The sequence below is a fragment of the Amphiprion ocellaris genome, chromosome 8 (assembly GCF_022539595.1).
Source record: "Amphiprion ocellaris isolate individual 3 ecotype Okinawa chromosome 8, ASM2253959v1, whole genome shotgun sequence".
NCBI classification, from domain to species: Eukaryota; Metazoa; Chordata; class Actinopteri; family Pomacentridae; genus Amphiprion; species Amphiprion ocellaris.
Genome location: NC_072773.1, coordinates 2474221 through 2490707, shown reverse-complemented (window position 1 = coordinate 2490707; position 16487 = coordinate 2474221). Strand labels below are relative to the sequence as shown.

Genomic DNA, 16487 nt, shown 5'->3' with positions numbered 1-16487 from the left:
TCTTTCCTCAAAAATCTTTTGCTACTTGGCCACACCTCCTTGACCTCTCAACCTCCGTCCAGGCTTTCTTCAGGCTGGCTCGCTAGCGCGTCCAGATTCATTATTTTTGTGTGCATTTAGAAAATTGCTGACGGAAACGATGTCTGAAAAACGCAAAACTGCTAAAGATTCATCAGTACCTAAAAAAACTCATCAGTTCCTAAAAAAACTCATCAGTACCTAAAAAAACTCTGGCTATATCTTGAGAGTTACGTTAAATTTGGTTTTATTGAAGGACAAGACAGAATTTTATTTGTGGTGAAATGCTAGCAAATGACAGCATGAAGTCAAGCAAATCACGGCGACATGAAGAAATAAAACGCAGTTCTGTAAAGTTGGAAAGATCTTCACAGACTCAGACTTCCAGCATCAATGACTCATTAGATATACGTTGTCAGAACATAAACGATGCCTCTTTCCCATCGCTGTAAGGTGGACACTATAGACTGGGGCTGGGTTGCAGCTCCAAGCCAAACAGGTTGGGAACCAGCGATCTAGAACATAAAAACACTGTACAGTAAAAATAAGAAGGTCTTCAGCAGATTTATTATAATAGTGTTTTATTCTAATTTCACTTCCATGGAGATGTCTTTCCTGCCGTCAGAAGAGTCTGGGAGTCATAATGAAGGGCAAAAAATATCCCAAAAACAACACAAATGAAAGAAAGCAAATGTAGCACAATCCAATGTGGCATACAACTGGTGAATGTAAACAAAGCCATTTTCCTCGTATAGCGCCGCGTGACGACGTATTCATCCGCTCCGCTCGCCAGCTAGTTCCCACGCAAAAATAGTTTTAACGTCAGAAACGATGTGAATGATGGAACAAGACTTTCTTAAGAAATTTATGGGAAATGGTGACGTAATCATGAAACGCCGTAAGTCGAGGAGGTCTTAAACCGAGGACCTGGTGTACTTTGGACCCAACTGAACAAACATTTCTACATTTAGCCAGCTAAGCAACAGAGAAACTGTCGGTTCAAGTTTGAATTTACCCTCTGCTTCTGACTTCCTTGATTCTTTTGTGTGAATGAGAGACTAAAAACAGGAAAATTACGATGTCGTTGCATATTTCTGAGCTTGTGAGTAACCGCTGGGAGTGTTTCTTCAGTGTAACCCGGTGATGATCGACGCCATCGAGGTTTCCGCTGCCCACCGAGCTCGTTACTTCTGGGGGAACCTGCCGGGGATGAACAGGTAGGCGACGGCTGACAAACACCACAGCATCTGAGGCTAAAGTCTGCTCTGGAATCTGCACAACAACCCAAACTTGTGTTCTGTGTGGAAACTTCCAGCGGATATGGGCAGTGTGAAGGACTAAATACGACAACGCCTCCTTGTTTCAGGCCTCTGTGTGCTTCGGGGACGGACAAGCTGGAGCTGCAGGACTGTCTGGACCACGGCAGAGTGGCAAAGGTCGCTAAACACAGCAGATTCTTCCTGCAGAAGAATGCAGACAAACCTTGCGGTTGCATTTGTGTGACGGTGCATTTGTTGTTTGACAGTTCGGGAAGGTTCGTACCATCACCACTCGTGCCAACTCCATCAAACAGGGGAAGGACCAGCACTTTCCCGTCCTGATGAACGGGAAGGAGGACATCCTGTGGTGCACAGAGCTGGAGAGGTGAGCCTCATTACTGCTGTCTTTTAGTGTCATTTTTGCATCTTTTTGTGTCATTTTTGCATCTTTTAGTCCCATTTTAGCATCTTTATGTGTCATTTTTACATCTTTTCATTTCATTTTTGTATCTCTTTGCGTCATTTTTTTTCTAGTATCATTCTTGTTTCTTCTAGTGTCCTTTTTGCATCTTTTTTGTCATTTTTGCATATTTTCGTGTCATTTTTGCATTTTTTCATGTCATTTTTGCATCTTCTAGTTGCATTTTTACGTCTTTCAGTGTCATTTTTGCATCTTTTAGTGTCATTTTTGCATCTTTTTGTGAAACTTTTACATCTTTTAGTGTCATTTTTGCGTCTTTCAATGTAATTTTGCATCTTGTAGTGCAATTTGTTGTATTTGTGTTATTTTTCTGTCTTTTCGTGTCATTTTTGCATTTTCTAAGTGTAATTTTTGCGTCTTGTAGTACAATTTTTAGATTTGTTTATTTTCAACAACAAATCCAAAAGCCACTCATGATTAGTTCGATTACTGTTGGAAAGTTAAAAATCTAACAGTCTTCTTTTTACTGGCTCTGGTAAATGTGTTATGTTGGGTTTTTTTTCTTTTTTTAAATAACATTCTTGTCTATCTCATCAGCAGGTTTTAGAGTATTAAAACTCTTAACTTCTGCTTAATATATGACTATGAATGTTTTGTTTTTTACAGAATCAGGTCATTGCAAATGATTTTCTTTAATGAGATGTGTAGAATAAAATCAGGGTTCCTACGCATCCTGCAAAACCTGGAAAATGATTGACAAATTTTCCAGTCATGGAAAACATACGGAAAATGAGAAAAAAGGTCAAATGTCTTGGAAACGATTAACTTATCCTGGAAGAATATTTATCCTCCCCGTCAATACAAACAGGTTAAAAGTTCTGCGCATGCATGTGTGTTGTCTCCTTATCTTCTGGGCAACATTAAGGCATATAATATATATAATAATAATATATATATATAATGGCGCTTCTCTGCTTCTAGCCGGTGCAGCGCCCCACGTGACGCTACCAGCCAATCAAATCTGCGTTTCTGCTTCCAGCAGTTCTGCATCCCAGTTCTTCCAGTTTAGCGACTTTTCAGACCCCGTTAAGGACTGATCGCCTAGAGATAAAACTAGTGACTGTTAGCTGAAAAGTGTGGCTAGTGTTGGTCCACCAGTGTGAGGGTTTTCTGTCCCGTGGGCGGCCACAGGTTCCTCTCTGTCCTCCGTGGAGTGACAGCAGAGGAGAGTTCTAGTGGGCGTGTCACTTCCTGATTGGCTGTGAGCTGCAACACATCTGTGATTTCAGCACAGCGGGAGTTTAACAGGGAATCTGAATGGACCACGTTTCACTCAGTAGTTCACACCTGTTTTACTGTCTGATACAAATAAGGGAATGAAAACAACATGAGGAATTCTGTTGTATTACTATGTGCACAGATAGATGGAGAGAAGAAATTAGAGAGATTAACCACTTTTCATGTCGACTTAATCTCTGTAATTTCCAATAAAAGTAGTTGTGAACAGAGTGAGATGTGCACAGAGAGCACAGGGAAGAGGAGAATCTGGAACTATGACATGTTCATTTGAACCGCTAGCAGGGATCAAGAAGATAAAATAACTGAGCAACTTCTTGGAGGAGCATTTTTATTAGAATCACATTGTTTTATATTGACCTTATTGCACTGCAGGATAAAGTTTTATTTTGATATTTGGGTTATATTTATGACAGTTTATGATGTGTTTGGGTATTTTGGCAGTGATTTAGATTTTAATTATGTTTGAGAAATGCAGGTGCCACATGTGTAAAAAATCTGAGTTGTGCAGTAAACTAACATGAAACAAAGGAAATAGTTTTTCAGTGATTTATTGAAAATATACAAATATTTTTAAATGAATTGCACCAGAGAAAGTTGAGTTGGGAATTACCCAGTTGAACACTGTAACTCCAGTTTGTCATGCTAGTGAAGTGCTAAGTGCTACGCTGTAATCTGTGGGTGTGTTTGCATTATTCTATCATACATTTGTCATAATTATTTTTCATAGATAAATTATAGCCATAGACTGCACATCAGATGTCTGAGTAATAAATATAGAAACAATCTGGGTAAATGCAGGTTACAGCTGTAGTAAAGAACACTTCCAAAGAATGAGAGGGACGGGAATGTATTAGTGTCTGACGTGATAACGTGTCTGTAGCTGCTGGAAATGTCCTGGAAAAGTCCTGGAAAATCATTTCAGGGAAAGAGTGGGAACCCCGAGCATGATTTTGAAGAAATATCCCAATTTTTTTAGCTTAGATGTGGTTGTTTTTTTTCTGACACAACTTAAAATAAGACATTAGTTCAAGGACTGTTGGAAATCTGACAGTTCTTCTGTTTACTGGCTCTACTAAATGGTGTTAGGTTATTTTAAAAGCAAAAAAACCCAACATGTCAGTAGGTTTTAGCTTTTAGAATTTTAAAACTCATAACTTCTGCTTGATTTGGGGAATTTAATCTAACATTTGCATCCAAATCTTTGTATTTTAGCTCTTTATCACTGTGATTTTCGTGCCGTTTTGCTCGTTCTGCAGGATCTTCGGCTTCCCGGTCCACTACACCGACGTGTCCAACATGGGTCGTGTTGCCAGGCAGAAGCTGCTGGGTCGGTCCTGGAGCGTCCCCGTCATCAGGCATCTGTTCGCGCCGCTCAAAGACTACTTCGCCTGCGAATAGACGATGCCGGCTGCAGATTTAGTCAGGAGCTGCGACGTGCCTCCAACTTTGGCAGCAAAAAGCCAAAAAAAAAAATATCAGTGTAAGTAGCTGTTAGTTCCTGGATTGTGGTTAAAAAAAAATGCACTGCAGCTTTAACACACACTAACACAGATGTAGAGGGAAGGTAGCTGCTGTTATCACTGTTCTATCATCCATCACACAGTCTGGAGGGAAACCGGCGGCTTCACGTTAACATTAAGACTGATTTTAATTTTCCTTTTAAAGCCCTCACAAGGTTTTAAAGTTTTAAAGCTGACACCAGTTAGTAGCTGCAAAAAATAGAGCTTTTATTGGCTTTTTTTAACATTCGGTTGCTCAAACGATGATTAAGACGAGCAACGAAACGCCAAAGTCCGCTGACATCGAGCCGCGAATGAATCCGGATTTCTTCGGTTTCATCGATCCGTCTAGAAAAGCCAAAACTTGATGTTGAGTTTTTGGTTTTTGCTCCAGATTCTGAGATAAAACAGTTCAAACACTTGAGTTTATCTTCGTTTTAACGGATAAAAATCAACAGCGGTGCTATAAGAGGCTGGAATTTTACTACAAAGGGCTGGATTTGAGTTGGATTTAGATTTTTTAATGAAAGAAAACACTGGATGTTTTTAGAAAACCGACGAAAGAAAAGCCTCAATCAGTGGAGCAAAACTGGAAATATGATGCAGGACTTTTACTGACAATTTTTTTACTTTTTTTTTTATAAGCGAACTAGCTTAGTTTTTCTTAAAAAACAGAGAGAAAAAAGCTTTTTTTATTAAAGATTCTATTTTTTGTGTAGGTAGTGTGTGTCCCTGATAGCTACGTACAAATACTTGAAACAAGCCAATGCAAAATCGGAGAGGTGCTGAATTTATGGTTTATCAACCAGCTGAGGATAGAAATGAATCCCGCTGTCGATGTTTTTTACTTTTTACTGTCGTCTCTACGCAGCTGGACAGAAGTTAACTTCACTCCAGGACTGAGTTTATGGTTTTACAGCCGTTTCTGTTCCAAAAAGACAAACAAAAATGTTTGGGAAACACTGAATATTTGTGTAAACGAGCACTGACTACCTTTGGATTTAAAAAAGAGAAAATTTGACGAGAAGATTGAAAGAAAATGATCTCAGTGACGCTGGTTGAGCTGTTTTCAACCAGTTCAGGTATAACTGTGGTTTATCTTCTCCTGAAAGCCTGAATAACTGACTTTTAATATCAAAACATGCTGTTTTAATCCTCCTCAGTAAATAAAAAGCTTCTTCTGAAAGGAAAGGTCAAATATTTACAGAACTTTCTGCTGAAACACTTTATTTTGGTGCCAAACTCTAAACGCAGTCCTTTGAGATATCTTTGTTTTTATGGTGTTTTTGGTAACTGGAAGACTTTTAAATGCTGTCGTACGAAAAACAGAAGCAGAAAAAGACAAAAAAACGGATCCATTTAAAGTTATAATGTGGAAGGTTTATCGTTAGAACCAGATATTTTTCGAAATTTTTATTACGACATAAGCAACTTTTATTGTTATAAAACATTTTATAATGCAAAACAACAAAACAAGACACAAAATTACCCAAAAACTAAATACAAAATGACCCAAAACAACAAAAACAAGACACAGAACAACAAAAACAAGGCACAAAATGACCCACAACATCAAGAACACAGTAACAGGACAATACTTAAACTGTCATAAACAGTTTTTCTTGTTATAATTTGAAACCTTTCCTGCTATAATAATGTACATTCGGGAATGTTCAGGTTCATCTGCATGCTTTTATTTAATGTTTGATCCAACACATGGTGAGGTAATGATGTGAAGACGGGTTTTTAAGTCCAAGAAAGAAGAAAAATAGAGTAATTTCCCATTAATCAACTATTTATGGAAACATGTCTCATCAGAATACCATCCATTATTATCAATAACAGCAGAATTTCACCCTGAATTTACCCAAACATGAAGCAGAACTTATGCAAATTGTACAAATGAACAGTTTTCCTCAATCTGTTCACTCTTTGCATCATTATAAGATACATTATGATGTTAAATGTGAGGAAATATAGTGCAGAGAACAGATAAATGGAGGAATAATGCTCATATACACAGTCTGATTTAGTTTTACTTCATGTTTGGGTTGAGAAATAACAAGATTCTGTCATTATTGATCACGATGGATGAACCTGACAAAGAGAATAATCGCGTCATTTCTCATTGATGACAGCGAGAGGCTCCATGGACACAAACTTATCACAATAATCAGTCATCATGATCAATAACAGCAGAATGTCAACCCAAACATGGAGCAAAACGCCAAATCAGATCATTTAAATCAACAGTTTTCCTCAGTTTATCCATTCTTTCTGCCAGTTATAATGTAATAACATGAAACGTTTCTCACTGTAACAGAACAAATAGATTATATTTACACCATGATCGGCTTTTATTGCTGTTATAACACTAAAGTTTCCGCATTATGCTGTTAAATTGATCCGTTTTTTGGTTTTTCCGCTGTTGGCTGTCACCAAATGTAAAAGTTCATTACCTCAGAGCTCGTGTGAATATTTACTGTAGCCGTCTGCTCCCGTTGGCCCCGTCTGGATAGAAATAGCTCCTCTTTTATCACTGGAACTTTGTGTTTTGTGTACTGTATCGATAGAAAGTTTACAGAACTACTTTTTTCTTTAAACACAAAATGCACAAAAGCTGTTTTATTTTGATGTTTAAATGATGGGTTCAGTTAAAAAAACTCTTCTATGGTGCTTCAGAGGCCCCTTAAAGTGCCACCAGGAACATTTTTCTGATTTGATTTTCAAGTCCTTTAAAAAACCAAAAAGTAAGTGTTTACATACTTCATTAAAATTGCTGAACCTGTTGAATGTTTTGCTTGAAAATGAAAAAAAAAAACCTTTCTGTAACTGCTTTTTATATTGGATTTCTATGATAGTATATTTTAACTGAAATGTGTAATGTTTTAGTATGATATAGCTCACATTAATCAGTAGATTTTGATATCGTGTTATTTCTGAGTGTGTTTTTGTAGGTTTGTGTGTGAATGAGGACTTTTTGTTTTCACTATAACCTTTTTGTGTTTTTTTCAGAATTACATCCTCCGCTTTTATTTGCCTTTTTATGAATCTCAAGTGCAAAAGCATTTCAAGAGAACAGACTCTTTGCTATTTTTATACTTTATTTGAGTTGTTAGAGAAAAACATTGGTGTTTTTTATGTTTGTGTACTTCTTATAGCAACCTACATATGATTTTTTTTTTACTCAATAAAACACTGAAAAACAGGAGTCCTGAGTGGAATCTGTGTAATTGGTCAGTTTGGGTTTGTTGGTAAAGATCAATAACAGTGAAAGTAAGGATTATTTTCATCATAGTTAATCCACTAATTTGTTTAAATTGTTCTATTAATTGATCAGTAGTGCAGCAACAACAACAACAACAACAACAGCAATCAGGCCACTGACAGGTGAAGGGAATAACACTGATTATGTCTTCATCATGGCTCCTGTTAGTGGGTTGGATGTACACTGCCTGTCCAAAAAAAAGACGCCACCTGGATTTAACTGAGCAAACAGGTAAGAGCCTTCCACTGGATAATTACTGCAGTGATGAATACATTTCAGCTGCAACAACTTATTTAACCCTAGCTGATGCAGTGAGAAGCTTCTCATTTCTTAAACAATGGAAAGGATGTTAATCTGCCTCAAAAGGGTCAAATTATTGGCCTGCATCAAGCAAAGAAAACAGGAGATTTCTGAAACTACTAAAATCAGTAAAATCAGATTAAGAACCGCCCAACACATTATTAAAACCTGAAGGATAGTGGTGAACCATCATCTTCGAGGAACAAACTCTTCAATGATTGTAGGAAATTATCAGTAGAACTCACAGCTGTGTTTAATAGTGAAAGTAAGCATTTCCACACACACAATGTGAAGGGAATTCAAAGGACTGGGACTAAACAGCTGTAGCTCTAAGAAACTGTCCCCACCCACTCCTCCAACACCCTGATAAAGTTTGCCGATGATACCACGGTGGTAGGCCTTATCAGGGACAACAACAAGACCTGGTACAGAAAGGAGGTCCAACATCTGGTAGGGTGGTGTGCAGACAACTACCTGGTCCTCAACACCACCAAGACAAAGGAAGTCATCATTGACTTCAGGAGGACCAGGAGAGTCATACAGTCCCCACTCCATATCAGAGGAGAAGAGGTGGAGAAGGTGGACTCAGTCAGAGTCCTCAGCATGCACATTACCAAGGATCTGACATGGACACTAAACACCTCCAAACTGGTGAAAAAAGCCCAGCAGAGGATGTTCTTCCTGAGGAAGTTGAAGCAGGCTGGTCTGGCTTCACAACTGCTCAGAAACTTCTACAGAAGTACGATGGAGAGCATCCTCTACCAGGGCTGCACAGTGTGGTCCAGTTCCTGCACAGCAAAAGACAGACAGGATCTGTCCCGGGTGGTAAGGGTGGCACAGAGAGCACCCTAGGGTTAGCTAACCCTAACCCTAACCCTGGACTCTGTGTACACTAAGCCCATGCAGAGAAGAGCAGGGTCCATCTGCATGGACATCAGCTGCCCAGGACACTCCCTGTTTGTCCCCCTGCTGTCAGGGAGGAGGTACCAGGTCATCAGAGCACAGACTACCAGTCTGAGGAACAGCTTCTTCCCCAGAGCTGTTGCCTCCATCATATCACTACATCTTCTCCCTCCCCCACCCCCTGCTCTCAAACAGAGACTCACTGATGGACAATAATCATTTTAATGTGCAATAACCATTCCATACTGAGCATTTTACTGCATCAGACACTTTAAAACAGATGTTGCACCTCATCGCACTACTGCACTTTTACACTTTAAAAAATACTTGCTCTATTAGATACATAGATAGATAGATAGATAGATAGATAGATAGATAGATAGATAGATAGATAGATAGATAGATAGATACATAGATAGATACATAGATAGATATAGACATATATAATACTTGTTTTATACAGTTGTTTGTTGTTTGTTATACTATGCTGTTTTTGTTTTTTTGGAAGTTCCAACAAAGTTTCATTGCAGAAATGCAATGACAATAAATATCCTTGAATCCTTGAATCCTTGAAAACCACTGATCAGTGAGGCTAGTCAGAAATAAAGGCTTCAGTTTGCTAGGTAGCATAAAGATTGGACTCTGGATCAATGGAAGAAGGTCATGTGGTCTGATGAGTCCAGATTTACCCTGTTCCAAAGTGATGGGGGCATCAGGGTAAGAAGAGAGGCAGATGAAGTGATGCCCTCATCATGGCTAGTGTCTACCAGCCTGTGGGGGTTTGGGTTATGATCTGGGGTTGGTCAGGTTCAGCAACGTTATGTTCCCAAAGAATGAGGTCAGCTGATACCTGAAGATACTGAATGACCAGGTCTTTCCATCAGTGGAGTTTTTCTTCCCTGATGACATGGACATGTTCCAAGATGATGATGTCAGGATTCATGGGGTCACTTTGAGAATGAGTGGATCAGGGAGCAGGAGATGGATTGTCCTCCACAGAGTCCAGACCTCAGCCCCACTGAGAATCTCTGGGATGTTCTGGAGAAGACTTTGCCCAGCAGTCCGACTCTCTCATCATCAATAGAAGATCTTGGCAGAAAATTAATCCAACTCTGGACAGAAATAAATGCTGTGACATTGCCACAGTGAGTGTATGCCGTTCTCAGAGCTAAAGGCAGTCCAACAAAATATTAGAGTGGCTTTTTGTACGGGCAGTGTATTAGGCAGCAAATGAACATTTGGTCCTCAAAGTTAATGTCAGAGGCAGGAAAAATGGACGAGCGTAAAGATTTGAGTGGGTTTTACAAGACGACTGGGTCAGAAGATCTCCAAAACAGCAGCTCTTATTGGGTGTTCCTGGTCTGCAGTGGTCAGGATTTATCAAAGTGGTCCAAGGAAGGAACAGTGGTGAACTGGTGACAGGGTTATAGGTGACCAAAACTCACTGATGTACGCTGGGGAGGAAGGCTGACCACTGTGGTCTGATCCAACAGATGCTGAAGAAGTTAAGGCTGGTTCTGATAGAAAGGTGTCACAATACACAGAGCATCACAGTTTGTTGGCCCAGGAGGACACAGCTGGTGGGCTGAAGAGAGAAGAGGTTGAAGAGGAAGGAGAGAACATAGAACAGGATGAAGTAGAACACCAGGAAGGACCAAGAAAGGACGGCGATCACAGAAATGACATAAACAACAATGAGGAAGAGAATTATAAGGAGGAAGAAGAGGTAGAGGAGGATACAGCTGGTCAAGACAAGAGAAACCAGTCAGAGGGCAGAAATGCAGACGGCTACGAACATTGACCAGATGCAGTGGTTTATTTGGTTACCTGTACAGCCAGTCAGGTTTAAAACCAGCCATCCACTCAGATTTCCAGTTAGGAAAATCAGGAAGATGGGGATGCTACTCCAAACACTGTGGGGTTGGAACGGATCAGCTTACACTGTGGAAAAGGACACGACTTGTAGGGCGCAAAGGGGATATATTCTGAAAACCAGTCAGAGTGCCCATGCTGATCCCTGTGGATCGCCGAAAGATCAACAGTGAGCATCAGAACTGGACCATGGAGCAATGGAAGAAGGTGGCCTGGTCTGATGAATCACGCTTTCTTTTACCAAAAAAGAAAAACTCTAAAATTACCCCAAAATTGTTCTGAATGACTTAAAAATGGTCCTCAGTGGCTCAAAAAACAAAACAAAACAGGGTTGCATCAAACTCTACTTGTTTTGCGTCACATTTTAGTGGTAAGAATAGTCCAAAAAGACTGGGCACAGGTCTAAAATGACTCAGCACATGTTTAAAATAGCAAAAATTGTCAACAATGACTGAAAATGTGTCCAAATTACTATAAATCATCCACAGTGACTCAAAAAAAGACAGGGTTGAACCAAACAACTTGTTTTTTTTGTCAAGTTTTAGTAGTAAGAATGGTCCAAAACAGCTCAACAGACGTCTAAAATGGAAAAATTGAGTCAACAATGACTCAAAATTTGTGCAAAATGACTATAAATTGTTTTTCTTTTACAAAAAACATAGCAGTCATGCTGGTATTCCTCCTCATTTCCACTGTTCTTCTTCCAGCTGTACACATTGCTGCAAGTAAACTACTAAAAAATGCCCCAAATTATCCAAATCTCATCGAGAAAATAGCCAAAACTTGTCTAAAACGAGAAAAACTTGCCTAAAATTAATTAGATTGGTCCAAAAATGTATCCAAAATTAGGTGAAATCTGTCCCAAATTACTAAAACTTGTCCAATATGCATTAAAAATTGTCCACAGTGACCCAAAATTAATCCAAAATGTGCAAATAGAAAAAAGAAGGTGCAAAAACAACATGTACTTGTGTGCACTATTCTGCTTCTAGCTGCACACATCATTGCAAATACACAAAACTAGACTCAAAATGTGTCCACAATGACATAAATCTGGTCAACAATTTCCCAAAAACACTCCAAAATGCCTAGAATGTATCTGAAATTTGTCTAAATTGTGTCCGAAATTAGGTGAAATCTGTCCACAATGATTTAAGTTTATCCAAAATTGTCCTTAATGACTACAACGTTCTCAAAATGACTCAAAATTAGTCTAAAATGACAGAAGTCTTGCCCAAATGACATAAACTTATCCAAAATTCCTAAAATGTGACAACAATGAGGTGAAATCCATCCAAAATTACCGAGGTTTGTACAGAATTAGTCCAACATAACTTAACAATTGTCTAAAATGACTCAAAATTCATGTGGATGGTCGACTGGGTTAGAAACAGAAGAATGTAATGAATGAGATGAAGGTGGAAAATCATCCAGATGTTTTGACTGTTAGTTTTATAACACTGTTCCTGTTATGAAGCTGTTGGAAGCTGTTTTAATTGTTTATAGCTCCAAAAATTAGGGTTTAAGGTTTGTTTTTTTTTAAATTTGAGTAAGTTCTCAGTGAACAAAACTGACAGGAGAGTCGTATGCTGGAGATAACTGCAGTTACTGTAGAGTGTTGATGGTATAAAAAATAGAAGTTTACATTGATTTCATTGACTTAAACTTAAAAACACTGGCCCAGATACAGAACCTTGAGGAACACTGCAAGGAAAAAAAGCTACTTTAAAGTTACCTAGATTTTAGTCAAATAAACACAAAAAGACTGAAAACATAGAGACAAAACCTACTGGTCACACTATCTAATCATTTACCTTCAAATGCCCATCTGATTAGAATTAACCCATCAGGAATTTGTCATCAGATGAACAGCTCAAAAACTATTTGTGCACAACTGGCTAAATTTTTCAAATCAGAAAAATTAAACTGAGATCTGTAACTTTTGTTCCAGGTCAGAAAAGAAGACAGTTGGCATGCTGCATTTACATTTTTGTTCAATTAAAAATATTCTAGGTTCTTAACCTTAATATTTAAATTAGTCTGGCACAAGCAATAGCCTAATATTGGACTGTTTATATTAATTTGATTCAGATAAGTACAATTATATTTACTAGAATTTTATTTGATCTTAACTGTAACATTTTAATCCCTCAGTAAACTTAAATAATGAATAATGCAGGGTTTTTATCCTCAATATTCAATTCAGACAGCTTAATGTGTATTTATTTGTATAAATATAATACACTTAGTTCTTCACTTAAATATTTAACTGTTAGGTTAAATTTGGAATGCCATGATTTTTTCTCTACTGCTATTTTAAATGTGACTTTTATATTGTAAATAAGACAACTTGACTTGATGTCATTTAGCAGCTAGTAAAATTGACGCTAGCTTCTAGTTAGCGACAACGCTAACTAGAAGCTACTGCTAGCTTTAGCATACGTAGCTCGACAGGTGACTTTTCAACCTCTACCAGTAAATATTTGGGGTTTAAACCTTGTTAGGTTAATATCGTATGCCATGGTAATTTATGTTCTGGTTACTGGCTGTTGTATTATATGTGATTTATATAAAGGTAACTTGATTTGATGTCGGTTAGCAGCTAGTTAAAATTACGCTAGCTTCCGTTAGCGACAACGCTAAAAATGGGCTATTGCTAGCATTAGCGTGCGTAGCTCGACAGGTGACTTCGTCTGCCAGTAAATATTTGTCATTAACGTTAAATTCGTAAGCCATGGTAATTTACCTACTGGTTCACGGCTGCTGTTTCAAATGTGATTTATAGAAAGGTAAATTGATTTAATGTCGGTTAGCAAGTAACTACAATTAGTTGTCGCTAGGTGTCGCTAGTTTCCGTTAGCGACAACGCCAACGAGGAGCTACTGCTAGCTTTAGCATACGTAGTTCGACAGTTGAGTTTTCAGCGGCTGCCAGCAACAGAAAATATTCGTCATATAAAATTAAATTTTGATGACTATTACAGTAATGAGCGCAGACGGGTTATTTTTTGTCACATTTCTGGCACTTTGTACACAGCTAATCGCCCACACACTGGCGCAACGCTCGCCTAGCAGAGGGCGGACTCGGTGGGGGGACGGAGGGTGGGTTCAATCGAGGGGTTGGAGTCCGATACAGGGACTTTAAATACCCACAAGGAGCGGAACGGAGAGGTGAGTACATGATGTTTTCCTCAGCTGTATTTAAATATAGTATAAGCCGGGTTTTAAAAGTCAAACTCTCGGCTGTTTCGAGTAAACACATGAACTAGCTTGCCAGTTAAGACAAGCTAGCAGAGGTGTTCGTCGTCTTGCCGTAAAGTTAGCTCACTTTCTTTTTTAGCTTGTAGTCGCAGTGGCTGTTGTCTTGTTTCGGATATTACACATTGAGCTCAACTCACTCCCGAAATAAACTCACATGGGTAAACTGTGAGGATCTAAACTAAGCTAGCTAGCTTCTCTTGGAGTGTGGTTAAACTTTTAGCTGAGTTTAGTTCACTGTTCGACACGTTTGCTTTGGTCGAAGTTTGTTCTTGTTGCCGATCAACTCAGCTGTGCTGGACGTATGGCCAACATTTACATTAGTCAACACAATTTTGTGCAATTTATTTGAAGTTGGGCTTCTACTGTAGCTGTTAATGTGTGTTAAAGGAGAACAATGCAGTATGTTCCTCGTTTAAACGGTATTGTTTGGAGCAGCTGACATTAGTTCCCACTGTGACTCGTTCCTCGTCGGTCATTGAAACGCTCCATGCCTCCATCATGGCTCCTCTTTTGAGTAAATGTGCGGAGCAGCTCTCTCTAATCTGATTGGTCACAATGCCGCCATCTTTAATCCGATTGGCGGAACGACGGCATTGGCTTCCTGTATTGGACACGAGTTGGTTGCGTTCATGTCCGCGCAGTAAAAATAAAGTTCTTTCATTTATTTATGAAACCCTGTTTTTGTAAAACAGGGTCTCATTTCTTCGTCATAGTTTTGGCAAACATTATATCAGTATTTAATGTCGTAGTTCCTGTCTTTTTAAAAGAGCACAATTAATTAATGGCGGCCTTATTTATAATTCTCATTCTTGACAAGAGCAGCTAAAATTATCTGGCTGTTTACTAAAAATGGTTAAAATAAATCAGTGCACGTTGCCAGTGTCGTGCTTTCCATTTTCTTCTGCTAAAACTGAGATGAACGATACTCGGGCATGACTTGAATGCAGCATCCTCCCGGTCTTTTTTTCTTGTGAGCATGTGCAGAAGGAACTAAACAGTCCATCCACGCGTGGAAGGGACAGTTCAGGACATGGTTTTATCTGAGCTGGGCTGTTTTTGTTTTGTGTTGTGTTGTTTATTTTTGGAAGAAGTGTTGTTATGAGTCTGCAGAAGGGAAACTAGTTTAGGTTTGATCAAGAGGCTGTGAAATGTAAGTAGACTGAGCTGTTGTGGAAGAATCAGTTCTGATTTCAGTTTTGCTTTTACTGTCACTGAGTCAGAATATTGGGCGTGACAGTTTTGTACAATGTGATTCAAAGTGTTTCCTGCGTTTTATTTCACGTTGACACTGTTGTGCCACTTTTATGTGTTTTATTTTAAGTTTTTACGCAAATTTAACCAACTCGTGTAAATGAATATTTGCATGGTCTTCCTGCAGGTGCTTCCCATTAGGAGATGGCAAAGAATGTCATAATCAGAGGGCAGCCTTATAACCACAACGAGCTGCTGGCTTGGCTCAATGAAACTTTAGAGACCAGCTTCACCAAGGTGGAGCAGTTAAGCACAGGTAGGTGTGCTTTCAACCAGCAAACAAGTTGTCATAGAGCGTATTTTGTTTGTAGTTTGCAGAGAGCAGGCTGAGATTTCATGCTTTTATTCAACATTACCGAGCTGCACATCATGACTCTCTACATCAACACCTGGGTCAGTTAGATCTAAAAATTGTCACACAAACAAAAAACTTTCCTTGTATTCTGCAGAAATCTGATAAGAACAGAGAGAGTAGTAGCACCACTGAAAAATCTAGTTAGCTGCACTCTAACAGTCTACAAATTCCTGAACCTACAAAAATAAAGACCTTAATGAATAAAATTAAATTAAAGGTAAAGATAAGCTTTATTGATCCTTAAATGGGGAAACTGACACATGACAGCAGTTCAACAGATTTAATAAGAAAGGGGAAGTAGTGAGTGATAGACAAAATGAAGCAAGATAAAATATGCAAATGTAGAGTAATTTTCTTTATTGTTATTTTTGTGAACCTTTCTTTAACCAGGAGAAATCCTTTTTCAATGGAGTCCTGGCCGAGATAGGCAGCAGCAAATACAAAACCCAGTCACAAAATGAAACACTTAAAACACAATTTTTCAACCAGTTTTTGGGTCTAAAGTGCATCAAGATGATGCGTTATCTTTTTACTGGCTTCGTGAAGGTCCAGTTGGAATTGTGACAGGATTTAAGTGTTTTCTTAATACGAGAAATAAAACGCTAGCCGGTGAACAGTCCTATCCGTAATAAAGGTAAAGATAATAGAATATACACTACCGTTCAAAAGTTTGGGGTCATTTCAAAATGTCCTTATTTTTGAAAGACAAGCATTTTTTTAAAATGATGTTAACATTAAATGAATGATAAATCCAGTGTAGACATTGTTAATGTGGTAAATGA

General features: G+C 38.6%; 2 protein-coding genes across 3 annotated transcripts in view; both read left to right on the top strand.

The window, feature by feature from the left end:
- dnmt3bb.1 (DNA (cytosine-5-)-methyltransferase 3 beta, duplicate b.1) overlaps positions 1-7707 on the top strand; it is a 62971-nt gene extending 55264 nt beyond the window's left edge. The window contains exons 19-22 of one of the 2 annotated variants that reach the window (XM_055013108.1): positions 1150-1235; positions 1334-1454; positions 1544-1662; positions 4254-7707. In XM_055013108.1, the coding sequence (XP_054869083.1) occupies positions 1150-1235; positions 1334-1454; positions 1544-1662; positions 4254-4395 (468 nt within the window). In that variant the 3' untranslated portion in view covers positions 4396-7707. The remainder of the gene's footprint in view (positions 1-1149; positions 1236-1333; positions 1455-1543; positions 1663-4253) is intronic. The other variant, XM_055013109.1, reaches the window with a different exon arrangement.
- Positions 7708-15111: 7404 nt separating this feature from the next.
- Positions 15112-16487, top strand: part of LOC111568665 (uncharacterized) — a 31258-nt gene continuing 29882 nt past the window's right edge. Inside the window, exons 1-2 of the mRNA XM_035948268.2 lie at positions 15112-15249; positions 15478-15606. Coding sequence (XP_035804161.2) covers positions 15495-15606 — 112 coding nt within the window. The 5' untranslated portion in view covers positions 15112-15249; positions 15478-15494. The remainder of the gene's footprint in view (positions 15250-15477; positions 15607-16487) is intronic.